This window comes from Amblyomma mixtum, chromosome 8 (assembly GCF_055824585.1).
Source record: "Amblyomma mixtum isolate Tamu chromosome 8, ASM5582458v1, whole genome shotgun sequence".
Classification (NCBI taxonomy): Eukaryota; Metazoa; Arthropoda; class Arachnida; order Ixodida; family Ixodidae; genus Amblyomma; species Amblyomma mixtum.
Window position 1 is genome coordinate 40,287,543 of NC_143019.1, and position 16,016 is coordinate 40,303,558.

Consider the following 16,016-nt stretch of genomic DNA (forward strand, 5'->3'; position numbering starts at 1 on the left):
GACGGGCTGCAGTACAGTGAGACCCATCAAGGACAGTGTGGGTGAATGCAGCGCGATGCACAGTTCAAGACGACAAAACGTGCCTTCTTGTCGTCCGGAACTGTGTGCCGGGTTTGTAGGCACTGATCTCGTTTCTTCTCCCTGCTTTCCATAAATGCATACTCCCGCATTCTGGTACCCTTTCGGAGCACTTCATGCAAAGCGTATAGTAGATCAGGCCATTTTAGCGGCTTTTTCACGTGAAGTTACCGCACAGAAAATGCAATGACCATATGGCATAACTTGCAAGGATTGACCCCATGTTCTAACGCAGGAAAGCACCTAGCATGGGCCGCAGAATGGGCTCCTGCGCTTTCTGTGCCTTCTTCCTAAGCGTTCTGGCTTTCGCCAAAGGAGGCCAATTCAGCCAGAGACTGGACACACCCATTGCTGCGTACAGCTGGACCCCGCTCGTTCCCGTACCTGTCGGGCCCGCAGGGCTCCAACAGACGAACGTCGGGCGGCTCTATACCGTGCCGTACCAGGACAACCCGACACCACAGGTCGTATATCAGCAAGCTAGAGTCAACGGCGGTCCAGATGCTCCGAGACAATTCAGTGCAAGCAGCCCGAAGTCCAGAACTGTCACGGCTTCCATAACTTGGCCGCCGGACCGACCAGTTGAGGTCCAGCCGCAGCCCCTGCCCGAACCGCAGCCCCAACCGGAACCACAGCCACAGCCGGGACCACAGCCAGGAGTGCCACCTCAAGAGGAAGTGGTCGGTCCAGGACTACCGGAAGAAGACATAGCCGGACCGGAAACAGACCCACCTGTCCTGGATACACTGAGCGCCCGTCCAGAGGACGACCGAGTGGTTAAGACGACTCTAAAGACCCCGGTTTCCCACGGCTACGTCGTTGCCCTCGTGAAAAAGCCCACCCGCCTCAAGTCGTACTTCAAGTCGAAGGTTCCAGGAGCGGTGAGGGACGACCAACCAGCCTTCTTTGTGTACGTGCCGCCCGACCGACAAGCTGGGGCTGGTGTGAACTCGCAGGTGTTGCGATCTCGACCTCCCCTGCTTAGGGGCAACGGAGGTCAGCAGCCGAGGCAGTACCAGCCTCCGCCGGTGCGACTCAATGGCCTCACTAGGTACAGCGTCGGGCCCGTCGTCAGCCAGCCCGTCCCCGTGCCTCAGTTCTTGCAACTGCCGAAGGCCCAAGCTGTTCCGGCAGTCCTGTTCTACGTTCCCCAGGGAGGTCAGTTCAGTGCGCCCGTTCTGGTCCCCGCAAGCCCGCCCGCACCCTTGAACACCCTGGCGGACTACCCCAAGCCTGCCTCGTTCGGCCCCATGTTCTCAAAAGGGTTCCTGGACAGCACAGCGGCTCCGGAGGCACCCTGGTTCACGTCGAGTCTCGAAGCACCGCCGGAAGACATCGTCAAGCTCGCGCTGAACCAACTGGAGAAGCTTCACTAATGCTGCCTGTGAATAAAACGATGAACCGTAAATAAGTAACTCTGGAGAAATCGAAAGGCACACGATGTTGGGCTTTTGGTGCCTGTTGACTTGATCTATAGCGCACATGAAGACACAAAGATCACACAGCACAGCTTCTCCTGCCCATGTCCTTGTGTTTTGACAATGCGCTAAGAATAAGTTTAAGAAATGTTTTCAGCTTAACGTTTCAGCAGCTTTGTATGAGAAGCAATGTCCACGTGCAAAAGTAGTATGTGGACAAAGGTTTGCGGTCAAAAGAGCGCGCGGAGCAATTTCCGCGTAGACAGCGAGCAAAAGTGCAACGACATTTTTTAGCAATCCGCTAAAGAACAGCGGTTGGCGTCAGGATCATTAAACTGCAATGTCACTAAGATCCTGCGTGTTATTCTGCGCGATACCTAGAACGACGTATATTACGTTGGTTATGAAGTGCCAGCTGACGCCTTTTTGTATTTCTTGCTGTACAGTGAAAATCATTGCAGCAGCGCCACCTATTTGCGTTAACTTCTGCCCATTAAGTTTCTAATTTTGCCTTGCTTAGAAAACAGCGATATGAGGAGAGGTAAATCAGTAGCAGAGAAATCCTAATGCGCAGCCCCAGAACATTAAATGCGTTCCTGCAGTAGTCTAATCTGGCATTCGCATGGGCATATATGAAAGCTATTACTAAAACATCCCCTCCACCACCACCCGTTAAGCAGTGCGAGTCCCTAACATCCGATTCTTTGTTTCAGCCATTAAACGATCTCAACAGTTTATTGCGGAGACTGGCTTAAGCCGCACAATAAAAGGAAATAAAACTTGGCTCTCCTAGTTAATGCCCCGCTTATGAAGCGCAGCCAGGTTTATTGCACACGCCCAGATGGACGCGTTTGCTACAGCGAATGAGGCATATGTTTCAATGCGTAGCCATTGTAAGACAGCAGGGACACGTTAACGGAACTCAACCAAAGATGGCGCGCCAATAGGCGCAGTCGCTCCTCAGCTTCTGTGTGACGAGACAGCTGAGCGCCTCTCGAGCTGAGGCACTTACACCACAGTCATGACTGCAGTAAGGGTCGCCATCTTGGGCCTCCTTTTGGCAGGCTGTGTTAGCGGAGCCCTGCACAAGGATTTTAAGTCTTACTTGAGTAAGTCGAACAAAAGGGCAGCGCCGGAGAATGGGTCACCGAGTCGTCAGAGGGCATGTCTTCTTGCGGATGGTAAGATATAATCCCGACTAAATTTTTTTCTCAGCTTTTTTTAATATATTTTGTGTAAAATAGTGTCGGATGATGGGTGATGATGATTTTGATTACAAGTGTACGAACAGTTCATGCACATTAAGAATAATGTGACATAATAGGACAAGCATGAAAACGATAAAAAATAATAATATCAGTGTCGTACATGTAAGTTAACTCACCATACCCATGCGACGACTGTGGTTGGCTGTAGAAAGGATGAAGTGTATTTGTCAAGACATTTTAACACTCAGAGGTTTACTCAGTCCATTCGAATCAGACATGAGCTTCGACCTGCTGTTCATGTATTTCGGTAACGCTAGTTTACTGGAAAAGTTTAGGCTATGTTGGATTCGCCAACCACGCTCGTCTTACTGCCTTAAGTTCATTCATTCATTCATTCATTCATTCATTCATTCATTCATTCATTCATTCATTCATTCATTCATTCATTCATTCATTCATAAGCCCCTCAAAGAAAGCCCAAAAGCCAATGACGTTGACCGATTTTCATGACACCGCGGTTAATCCGATTAAGCCGTGGCTAATCCCGTTCATACACCACCCGCTGCGATTTCACGTTAGCAAGTCAAAGGGGATTAATCACCATGCCAAGAGAAACTGTAGGCGCAGTTGACTGGAGGGCCCCTTTGTGGGCATTTGCCTCTTTGTTCTTGAGTTGTACCAGACTATAGAACCCCATAGCAATCACGTGTCACTGAAGTGTCCTTACCAAGATGCTATCGCCGGTGTTTTGTTCTAGCCGGTGTTATAGCTGGTGGAGATGTGGCGGCTAGAGAACCAGAACTCCCCCAAAACGCCACATCGCGCGCTTGGCAGTGACGGCGGACAATTTTTGCCGTCATGGCCCTCCTAATGCTCTAGCATTAAAACACGCCTCTGAAATTCATCGGCTCATTTCGAGAGCTGATTCAGTGGAAACCCCATTCTGAAGAGATCAATATAGCGAAGTCAAATCTGTTCAACGTGATGAGCGAAAATGGCAGTGACAAAAGTTTTTTTTAGACAGTCTATAGACCGTCTATGATCTTCTGTCTATAAAGTCTACAGACTCTCTATAGACAACTCCTAGAGAACAGTCTATAGGCAATACAAATGCTATAGACTGTCTATAGACAGTCTATAGACCATGAATAGACCAAAAGAAATATCTATAGGAAGACAGTAGAGTCTCTACGAAGTCTATAGACTGTATATAGATAATTATTGTAAGGGAATGGCACTGCTGAGATTTACCAGGCGCCCAAAATGGCGTAAGGCGGAGGCGAAAGGCGCGTCATTGTTGTGATTTCGACTTCTCTTTATTTCTCTTTTTTGTTTGTTCGTTCGAAGAGGAAAATCCCAGCGCTGTTTGCTGAAATCCTGAAAAGCGAGACAACAATGTCGCCTACAGCGCACGTCGGTGCAGTTACTCCCATCTTGTGGCACACATCCTCCTGGTAATATTAAATCCTGCATAATAAAAACAGCCTCCTGTTACAGGTCCCCAAAATGCGCAAGCATGCGAGGATTTTGTAAAGCGCTGGGTGAACAAGACTGAAGAGGAAAACGGGAAGCTTGACCCGAACAATGATCATGAGGTGAGCGCTTGCTGTCATGAATGCGGATTTCGAGAGGCGTCGTTTTAAATTCGAACAGGGGTAAACGATTCGTGCCGAGGGGCCTACATTAACAACCACTTGAGCGCAGACGAAGCTCTAAAAAGGCTTGTCAGGCAAATATGTAAAGCTTGCGGATTTTTTCTTTCGGCGTCAAATTGCTCTCTTCCAGTTATTAAAGGGCAACTGAACCACTTGCTGAGAATTCCGCATTATTCAAGGATTCAAATCTTTGTAAGATGCAGGTAGAGCAGGCTTTGTAAGATGCAGATGCAGGTAGGTAGTGTTCTTGCGACAACTTTTAAAATAGTGACGTAATTGACGATTCAGTTTTAGACTTCTCACACCGCGGGAGAAGTGACGTCACAGAAGAAGCTCGGTGTGACGTCACAGAAGGTAAGATTCCAAATTTTCGCTGCCGCCAACCACACGCTGCCGTGCCTCTTTGGGTACTGCAAAACAACGCTCGGAGGCCTTTGCCTCCGGTGGCGTCAGTTTTTTTTTTTCCTCGAAAGCAGGCGTTTATGCGTTGAAAAATGCACTGGTATGTTCGATGACGTCACGATGCCCCACCCCCACTTAGAACTGTGCGCTGCAGGGAAGCTTGATGGCCATCTCGATTTTAATCGACGATTCTGTAACCATTTCAAATGCTAGCCCCAAAGGACTTCGCACGCTTTACCTGCAAGTTTCACTCATTTGAGCCCTTTAAGCTCGTCGATTTTCTAAAACCTGTGCAGTTGCGATTTAAGAATACCCTCCAGGCCGGTATGCCTGTTGGCTTCAGAGGGGTACTTTCATTTGTGCGCTTGTATTCATTTCACACATCTTCAATTAAGTGTATTTGTTCTTGCCTGATGGTTCTTGGCGAGCGAAATCGCAGAATAACTGTAGGGATTGCTTCTTGAGTGGGTGATAAGTACGTGGAACCCCTCGTAGACTTCGCATGCAGTCAAGCGCAGCGATACCACCCTGCTGACCAAGAGCGAAAATTTATAACCGTCGCCTGCAATCCAACATTCTCGTAAGTCGAAGTGTGACGCGCAACAGCTGCGTCACATAAGGGAGGAGCTTCATGCCGAGCGCTGCGGTCTCGCACGCGTAATTAGATGGATAGGGCTGAATGTAGAGGTATAGAGGTGCACATCTCAGCATACAGAAGCGTTACTAAAATTGTACATAATATAATAAATATTTGCATGCCACTGCCTCTAAGTTTTTAATAGAAACATGCACGCTAACAGCAGTAAATAAAAAGTTAATTAGTGAATTTTAGTTAATTACTCACGTTACGATGATAATTTTTCACTCTGTTTGTGTCCGCCTGGCCGTATAACCCATTTACAGTACTGACTTTTCTGAACACTGCTCTTCTTTTTAAGCCATTAATGCCTAGTTTTGAACACTCTGTATATATAATCAACTTAGCGGTTGTTATTGTACCGCAGCTCCGCGGCTTCCGAAAATGATCGTCTTTTTTTCTCTCTCTTTCTCTTCTTCGGAGCAGGCGTTCGGCAACATGTCCAAGAAGGACGTCGTGGTGACAATAGGCTGCTACGCCATGTACACCTTTGCCCAGCAGATGTGGGACACCTGCGTGGATGCCAACCTTGTGAGTGCCCCCTGCTGTCCAGGTTTCCTGAAGCAACACAGACCGCAAGCGCGGCATGCAGCGAAGGCGCTCCGACTCCCGCGTGTAACAGTAATATGCTATGAGCAGCAAGTCATTGCTGGCGATAGTTATATGCACTCCTATACACACGAATGCTTCTGTATGCGCACTCCTATTTACACTCTCCTGTATACTCCTATATACACACGAATACTCCTATATGGAAGTAAAAAGGGAGCAAGCTGTACTCTAGCATACCCCCTTTTGTAAAATTAAATGCGGTAGAGGACAGCCCCTACAATAATATTTTTAGACAGTCTATAGACTTTTGTCTACAAAGTCTATAGACTCTATAGACAAATCGTAAAGAACATTCTATAAGCAATACAAACGATATGGACAGTCTATAGACAATCTATAGTTTTATGGCCATGCACTTTTAGTAGACTTTTGTCTATAGACTATAAATAGAAAAAAATAAATATCTTTAAGCAGGCAATAGAGTCTATAAGAAGTCTATAGACTGCCTATAGACCATTTTACAAGGAGCTTACTCCCTTTTTACTCTTTTCTGTGTAGACTGTAACATGGACCGATGGTTATAACGTAATGGTTGTTTCCGTGCTATATCCACGTGACGGAAGAAGCGTAGTGGCCTCGCTTGGATCAGAGATGAATGGACGGAAAATAAAAATGAAATAGCATTATTCTGTGAAGGGTGTTAAGGACGTTTTGCCTGTAGGGCTGCGTCTGCCTTAGGAAGTGATGCTGGGTCGAAACGAAAGATAAAGGGGGTCATGTGAGCATTCACGTGTACGAGGGGGTACCCAAAAGAAACCGGACTTATTTTTGTTTGAACTTATTTGTTCACATTTTAAGCACAGACCTTCAATCTCCTTCAAAGTATTCCCCACTTGCAATGATACGCTTGTCGAATCTTTCATTTCATTTTTCAAAACATTGTTTAAATTCATCTTTTGTGATGCTTGACAGTGCTTCCGTCATTTTTTTCTTCACCTCAGCAACATCAGCGAAACGCTTTCCATTCACCTATTTTTTCATTCTAGGAAACAAAGAAAGTAGCACGGGGCAAGGTCGGGAGAGTATGAGGGTTGAGGAATAGGGGTCATGCCAGTTTTGGTCCAAAATTGTCGTAGCGACAGGGCTGTGTGAGCAGGGGCATTGCCATGATGGAAAAACCAGTCACCCGACCGCCGCAAATCTGGCCCCTTCCACCGCACACTGTTGTCCAATATTTTCAAAACATCCAAGTAGAAAGCCTGGCTAACTGTCTGACCCTGCGGAACAAATTCTCAATGAACGACTCCTCTCACGTCGAAAAAACAAATCAGCATTGTTTTGAGGTTTGGTTTCACCTGACGAGCTTTCTTGAGGCGAGGTGAATTTGAAGTTTTCCATTGGCATGATTGTTGCTTTGATTCAGGATTCGATTCAGGAACACTTGAGTTGTCCCCATAGCATCGTCCTTGTACGTCTTTCTTAATATTTCAGGAGTTTCCATTCAACTTTTTCCGAGCAAAAATCAGAATTTCACCGGCGCACGCTGTTCACGAAAATCAGCCATTGCAAAAACGACGTTCACACAAAACAGTCGTCACTCTAAAACTCTGCCTAAACTAGTCTGACCTCCTTCAACGACGGCACTCGGCTTAATGACTCTGGAATGTTCGTTCTATGCGCTCCTAGTGTCAAAACGCGGTACCACAGAAGCTTTGCCGACCAAAAAATTTAGTCCGGTTTCTTTTGGGTACCCCCTCGTACTCTACGTGGCTCTACAGGGCAGATTATCCCAGCCACGTAGCAAGGCGTAGCCACTAGCCACGTGACGACCACGTGCAGGGCTGAAGGCCGCCAAGACATGAGGATCAAACCTTAATTCTTGTGACCTATACAGTCCGGGATCAAAATGAAGTGGCATCTGATTGTCTGAAGCGCCAGTACGCGCTTTTCCAAAGACGGGGTCACGAGGCCATTACTGACGTCAATAGCCGCCCTCACGATAGAATGCAGATGCTCGTGCTCTGGCGATGGAGCTGCACCGCTGCTGGAAGGGAATTTATCGAAACGTGTTGTGCTCCAGGAAAGGGACATTCAAAGCACATCTTTTGGGTTTCATCGCTCATTAAAACGTCCTGGTTCCCAAAGCAAACCTTACTGAGCATCCATAATATACAACGAATAATGAATATTCACGCGTGTCACCAATTCATTTAGAGTTTTATGCTTCTGGAGGTGTATAGTGAGTGAAAATTCTTGGGGAGCCAAAGGCGCACATTATTTATTTACTTACTTATTTATTTGAATTACCCTTACGGCCAAAGGCAATTCAGAGGAAAATAGCAAGAACATTTTAATTACAAGCATGAAGAAAGTGCCTTGTAAGGGTGCGATGAGTATGGTTTAAAGAGAGTTTTGATGCAAAAAATACACGCTCAAAAAGACCTCTTACGCGTCTGCAACAACTGTGATCATTTTCTCCCAGCTGATACTGACTTTAACCTTCTAACTTTCTAGCTGACAGATCTTCTGTTGTGTCAGTATGACAATTTGGAAGACAAGGAACCCGTGAGTTCCTTTTTCTTGTTGATTCTCGAAACATAAATGCGTTCGCTATACTCTCTGCGATGTGGACAATATGAACTTCTAGAATAGGCTGACGCTATCGGTTGAGGGCATAGGGGAATTGCGGGGAGCCAGTGCGCAGGCGCAGGACAATAACGCCCCTTCCTCCAGTTTCCACCTATGCACCTAACCCTATTCTAAATGTCCCTAATCCCTGCAAGGAATTCGGGACAGCGTCCAGCCAGTGTCGCAAAGCCGAGCGCCCTATCAAGCTTCGTTCTGCAGCCGCTCGACCATTCTCTTTCTTTCGCCACGGATGACGTCAACGTGCCCTGTTTGAATGTTCAAAGCCATGCGCCACTTTGTGGCAACCGAGGGAACTAGAAGCGCTTGTCCCTAATTTCCGATTAGAATCAGCAGTTTAACGTGGCTATATAAGAGACTGTGCTGCAGGTGCGACAACTCTGCTCATTGTAAATTTTTTAGACATGCTTCATGATATTCGTTACGTCTGTATCCCAGTCCCCTGTGCTACTGGGGTGTCGCTTTTTGTTAAAAATCTTGCAAACGTAAAGCTGCTCTGAGCTGAACTTGGTTGTTTCCAGTTTCTGAAAGAGTTCCACAACGTTAAGGAGCGCCAGGATATCATCGACTTCATGGAAGATCTTAAGGTAGGCCACCACTCAGTCGAGCTTCTCGCTATTAGCTAACCGTTATAGGGAGCTACTCCCAATCCGAAAGGAAAAAAAAGTCACAATTCAAAATTTTCTAATGATAAGAAGGCAGCGCAGACTGAATTCATATGTGATAAGAATCTATGTTATATATACCAAGACCGGCAAAAGGCTACAAAATATTTCAAGTTGGACTCCAGCTCTGCTCTCGACACTGCAGGCTAAAAACTTGCGCAGTTGAAACTGACTCCTGACGTGTCGAGTCCGGTTTGACATACTTTGTAACGGCGACGACTCCGCTATAGCTCTTCTATAAAAAATAAAGTAGAAATAAGAAGAAAAACATATAATGAGGGCTTCTATGTTTAGAATGCTAGTCTGCTCCATATAGAATAGGTGATGCGCTGGTACGAGATGGCAAAGTAAAAATCATCACCTAGAGCTCTGATAAGACATTTAACTTATGATGCTGCCCAGTGAAAAACTGAGCTGAATAGCGTCTGAATTCCTTTAGAAAAATAAAGCAGTGCACATTGAACACGGCCTCTCGTGACGAACGGAAGCGTAGAAAAGTTCAGTATTTCTAGAAAAGAACGGAGAATAATCGGCTTATGTAGTAAAAAACAAAATCGAAATTAAAACAGAAGCTCGGAATGTTAATTTTAGCATGTTAGCAATGTTGTTGCGTTGTAAGCCGACAAAGCTGTGTGGCGAATGCGATCATCACAGTGAAATTATGGGGAGCCTTGCGTTGTCTTCAGTAGAACTAGAACCACTTTTTCGCTACACTATAGGGATTTGGAGCGAATGGTGTAATGAAGGATAGGAGCAGTGTCGCTGCCTCTAATCCTTTGCTCTCAACACCCTGCCTTTTCAGAAATGCACTGGAACTTCTCAGAACCCTATGATCGAGCAACCCGACGGGTTGGTATATGAACACTTCTTCGCGTCTCTTCCATGGCGCTAGAATGCACGCTAAGCGATTTTTAGCACTTAGCTGCCAATGATGGCCGTTAGTCTCCGAGGACGACGTTTGATCAGCGAAAAGACACACTGCGAGACGAAGCGTTCAATCTGCAAACTTCCCAAACTAAATCTCTACCACAATGAAAAAGGATGACTCCAAATTTGACGGAATCGAATAAAAATCTACATCACGAACCTCCCGTCGCACACTGATAAAATTCACAGGGGTACCTAATTCCATTATGTGTAGGTAACGCGATAGCATTATAAGCTGTCGATACCTTTACCGAAAGTGACGTCACTTCCTATCTGGTGACGTCTCTTCCATCCGGCCAATGGGAATGCTCCAGTCTGGTGGCGGCGCCTCCCTCTTGCCAATGGGAATGCTCCGATCTGGTGGCGCCACTCCCTGCCAGCCAATGGGAGAATTTTGACAGACGACGCATTCTGGCCCCATGGGGTTCTAATGCTATCGCAGTTTATTTATAATAAGAGAGTAATTACTCATTATAATCAACGCAATCGAAGCCATACGGTTACAAAGGAAAGCTATACAACTTGCGAACTCGTAATCCCACCCTGCTATAGCCTCATGTTAGGCTGCAGTAAGATAAATACATTAACAAATAAACAAAGTGTGCATGAATGCATGCTGTTGAATCCTCGCTTTAACACTGAGTTACAATAGGGGCCTGCAGCAGTTCAAAGGGGAACCACCTTGCTGTCACACTTGATGCGCAATGTATACTACAGCCGTTTGGCAGTTAGTAGTAGTAGCAATGGTGGTTTATTAAAAATAATACTACTACTAAGAATAATAAAAGGCAAAGATTTTTGCGAGCCCCGGCATCTGCCATCGCTAGGGGAGGCACCTGAGTTGGGACAGCAGAAAAAAAAAGGGATAGCAGGTAGACTGGAGAAATTAAATGATATAGGTGAGGGGACAGGCCGAAAAAATTGGGGATGAGAGGTACAGTATACAAGTAATCTATTTACACTATAACATTTGCACAGGTCGGCTTAGGACGTTCATTTTAATGCTTGCCTGCGCCCACCCTGTATGTTACATGCTTTATTGTGCGAGGCAAAGGTAAGGATGATGCAGGATAAGGTTAAACCTGACTGCTCACTCACATGTGGGCCTACTTTTTGTTGCCTGCTCTCTCTTATGACGTAAAATAAATGATTTCTTTCTTTTTTTTTTCTGCCAGGTCAATGCCAAACAAAATAGCAGTCATGGAAATCTTTGTTCGCCCAATGAAGAAGATGCGCAGTTACATAGAAAACAACCTCATCGACTCACAAAAGTGAACATTCTTCGCAGTTCCTTCAATTTTTCAGCGCGTTCGGGTTGAAAGATCAACACCTAAAGAAGACGAAGCGAAAAAACACAAAGCCGTCCTGTCGGCCATGTCAAGGAAAAATTCACTGTAGTACAAACGCTCCTTGAAGAGCATACAAAAACCACTGTTGTTTTTTTTTTTTTTGCGTATGCACGAAATAAACCGGCACATCTCGATCATTTTCGCCCGACCATTTTGTGCCATCACTGGTAACGCTTTCTTGATATGAAAAACGCACACAGTTCCCCACGAATGCGGCGATTTGCAGCATTAGTGACCATATCTTGGCACAGTGAAGTGGAAAGTTGTTGAATCTGCATGTTCTCACACCGTGGATACTTCGTGAGCCGTTCTTCAGACATCTTTGAGGAGTGTTCAGGTGTTTCTATCGTATGTGTATTGTGTATCGTGTGTGTATGGAATCATTCGCAAAGGACTAGCAGAAGGCGTATTTTACATTTATTCTTTTCCCAATTCATTCATTGGTTAAACAATTGGCAGACGATTAAGTTTCTCGGTAATACGATTTTTTAGCGTTGCTGCTGTGGTCTTTGAACCATAGGCGACCGCAGACGAAACACACAGTATCGAAAGGTTGCGGGCCTCTGGGTTGCGGCTTCGGCAGCGCGTACAGCAGTCTACCGCCGCTACAGCGTCGTCCATAAAGTGTCTCAATATTACCGAGGGTAAGATGGCGCCACCGTCTATGGAAATTACTTAAATAACGTGTCTTCTACCACTGAATGCCAGGAAGACAAGGTTTCGTACTTGACTTGGCTACAGTTCGGCCGAAAATGTGGATTCAGCCTGTGAATCGACAGATACGCCGCGCTGCTCTCTTCTGCCTGCTTGGAAGGCAGGCAGGTATATTAATGATGTTGTTGATGATGATGATGATCATATCCTCAGGTTTAATGGCACATACCCATGGCGAGGGAAAATCCAGGGTGCATAATTACTGTATAATCAGCCTTTTCTCATTTTTCTCAGGTATAACTACAAAAATTGACTCTATCTGTTATTTTATTTTTTTTTTATTTACAAATACTGCTATCCCAGTTGGGACATTGCAGGAGTGGTACATAGGATGGAAAACAGATAAAACAGTAGGATAGTGCATAAACATAAACAAACAAACAAACATAAACAAAAGTGTGCTATTAATAAGAAAATACATGATTAGACAATTCTTGAGCAAAGCGGTCAACAGACATCTGACGTAATGTAATATCCAAATTATTCCATAGCTCCACTGTCGAAGGAAAAAATGAATATTTGAAAGAGTCCAAAAACGGCATAAACGGCACAATGTTAAGCGGGTTAGTACGGCGAGTGACACGTGCTGAAGAACTGGCGAAAGAAAAGAAAAGCGGGGCGTCAACATAAATGCATTTGTTGATGATCTTGTGAAGAGTGATAAGGCGATCACATATGCGTCTGTGTTGAAGTGTGTCAAGTGATAAGGTGCGGGCATGAGCTGTGGGAGAGAACTGGCGGTCATAACGTTTATATATAAACCTTATTGCTTTATTCTGCACATTTTCTAGTTTAGTGATGTCTTTAGCGAAGTGCGGTGACCAGACTGCCGAGGCGTATTCAAGCACAGGCCTTACCAGAGATTTGTACGCCGTCAACTTACAGTTTTTAGTCGAATCCTTTAAGGTGCGTTTTAAAAATCCGAGTTTCTTCAGTGCCTTGGAGCAAGTTAGTATTCTGCTGGATACGTAGTTATTTATCCAACAGATCTCTCTTTGTGCAGACAGAGGAAGGCCCAACATCTTCTCATTTCACTTCCCGTGGAGTCCCGCAGGGTGGAGTGCTCAGCCCAACGCTGTTCAACCTTACACTTGTCGGGCTTGTCGATATACTACCACAGTCAGCGCAACTCTCAATATATGCGGATGACATCTGTATCTGGGCATCTGGAGTTACGCGCCCACAAGTTCGAGCGAGACTTCAAAAGGCGTCAAGTATTCTTGCTGCCTACCTTCGCCAGCAAGGCCTACAGATTTCAACCGAAAAGTGCTCGCTGGTTGCCTTTACACGAAAGAACATGTCTCCTTATACCGTATGCATAAACGGCACAGCAATACCCTACGTAAAGAGCCATCGGTTTCTGGGAGTAATCATCGACCGAAATCTATCATGGACCCCTCATATCTCATACATGAAAAAGAGACTGACAGCGATTTCTCACGTTCTCGCCTTTCTTGGGGGAAAGTCGTGGGGAGCGTCGGTGCGGTCGATGATGCAGCTCTACAACGCCTTATTCATGGGATTTCTTCGCTACAGCCTCCCTGTACTTGGAAATATTCGAAAAACAAACATACGAAGTCTGCAGAGCGCTCAAGCTCAAGCTCTCCGGACTTGCCTAGGATTGCCAAAATGTGCCTCTACGGCCGCATCTGTACTTATCGCCCAGGAGCATCCAATCCCTACCTACTTAACAGTTGACGCACTGAGGGCACATTTCCGGCACATTTCCCGGGTTCCCTCTCACCATCTTGCCAGTCTTCCTATTACCAGGCCGCGCACATCGTTTACAGACGTCATTGACGCACATCCCGCCATTCTGCCGTCCCAGTTTACACCTGCCTCTAGACCGTCCTCGCCACTTTGGAGCCTGCATAATCCCCGTGTGCTTCTTTCGATACCTGGCATCAGGAACAAGATAGACTTATCGCCGACAGAACTACAACAAGTCACCCTTGAATATTTACATGAGCACCATGTAAACCGGGTGCACGTTTACACCGACGGCTCAGTGAACCCTATATCTTCTTCTGGCTCCGTCGTCATACCCGCAAGCACTACAGAAATTAGAGTTAGGACAGGTCACCGCACTTCTTCGACGGGTGCAGAACTCACCGCTCTTCGTGTCGCCATTGAATGCATCAGTCAGCAGCGCCCTCAGCGGTGGTCTATTTTCACCGATTCGAAAGCTGCCCTCCAAGGCTTACAAGCTGCTCTTCGCCGTGGAGCCCATGAACAACTGGTCGCAGAAATTCGACAGCTACATCACTCTGCCATCAACAAAGGGCATGACATTATCTACCAATGGCTACCGGGGCACAGCGGCATAGCAGGTAATCACCGCGCGGATGAGGTCGCGCGAACTGCGCACGACGACGGCGATTTTGTATCGATCCCCATTTCGAGATCGGATGCAGCGAGCAGGCTTCGCGCACTTGCGCGGGACATCACGCTTGCCGCGTGGAATTCCGGCCAATTTTGCAATTCCCGTTTACAATCCTTGGACCCACACCTGAAGCTCCGGCTACCATCAGGCCTACCACGACGAGAAGAAACTTTGCTGTGTCGCCTCTGGCTTGGTGTAGCGTTCACCAATCACTACTCATTCTTAATCGGTATGGCTGATAGTCCTGCATGTTCCATCTGCGGGCAAGACGAGACCATAACCCACATTCTTTGTGACTGCCCTGCCTACACCACCGAAAGGCAGTCTCTCAGCCGTGCGCTGGAGCGCCTAGATACACGCCCTTTCACGGAAATGAAGATTCTCGGCCCCTGGCAGCGGCGGTCGTCGGCGGAGAAGGCCTGCAAGGCACTGCTCCGCTTCTTGAGAACTTCTGGCCTGCACGATAGGCTGTGACTTTAACGAACAGTGACGTTTTATAGGGACTTAAATTTTCTATTACTCTCCTTTCTCTTTCTTTTATTTTTATCCCCTCACCCCCTTCCCCCCGTGTAGGGTAGCAAACCGATTATTATTTCGGTTAACCTCCCTGCCTTTCCTCTTCTATATCCTCCTCCTCCTCCTTCATCCTCCTCCTCCTCCTCCTATCTTCATCTGCCATGTGTTGCTCCAAGCACAGAATGAAGAAAACACATTATTTAAAATTAGCTGGTCGCATGCATTACTTATGTTTGAATACAGAACGCAGTCATCTGCATATAGACGAATTTTAACAGGTGTGTTAGCAGTTATCTGGACGACGTCATTAATGTAGATGAGAAATAGAAGTGGCCCTAGAACTGATCCCTGCGGGACGCCAGATGTTACAGAGACAGACGCTGATTGAGAGTGATTGAAGGTGACAAACTGGGATCTTAACCGTAAATAGTCCTTGATCAAGCCTAGTAGTGGAACGCCGTGAGTTCCTTTGAGAAAAGCGCCAAGTTTAGTAATGAGTTTACTAAAGTTTACGTTTCTCTTCATGGAGTTTATCTTCCTACCGCATGGCGTGGCTTAATTAATATTTGATTTATTTCCAGCTGAATATAAGATTATTCCACACGCAAACGCGTAGTCAAGCAAGCACAATTTGTAGGCTCGAATGCTGGCTAGCACTAGCGCAGCACGATGGGGCAGAAAACGTTAATCGGAGCGATGAATACAGCCTCGCTATTCAAAGGAAGCAGTGTGGCCTACCAGGGCCTCACCTTGCGTCATTTGAGAGCCTCGAAGCTCCCTCTTCTCGCTTCTAAAGAGAGGCTTTTCAAGTGAATCCCAGCAATCGACGCCTGGGCTGTGTTCAATGCGGCATTCAAGCTTTCCAC

General features: G+C 46.3%; 2 protein-coding genes across 2 annotated transcripts; both read left to right on the forward strand.

Annotated features, from left to right (window-relative positions):
- The first annotated feature begins 338 nt into the window (after positions 1–338).
- Positions 339–1,454, forward strand: LOC149332193 (uncharacterized). The gene has a single exon (XM_089557483.1). It carries the CDS (start codon positions 339–341, stop codon positions 1,452–1,454), a length of 1,116 nt encoding a protein of 371 aa, XP_089413609.1.
- Positions 1,455–2,517: 1,063 nt separating this feature from the next.
- LOC149332194 (uncharacterized) lies at positions 2,518–11,463 on the forward strand. Its single transcript, XM_089555893.1, has 7 exons — positions 2,518–2,677; positions 4,202–4,299; positions 5,825–5,929; positions 8,465–8,515; positions 9,118–9,183; positions 10,064–10,110; positions 11,364–11,463. The coding sequence occupies exons 1-7, from the start codon at positions 2,518–2,520 to the stop codon at positions 11,461–11,463; spliced, it is 627 nt and encodes a 208-aa protein (XP_089412019.1).
- Positions 11,464–16,016: the final 4,553 nt, after the last annotated feature.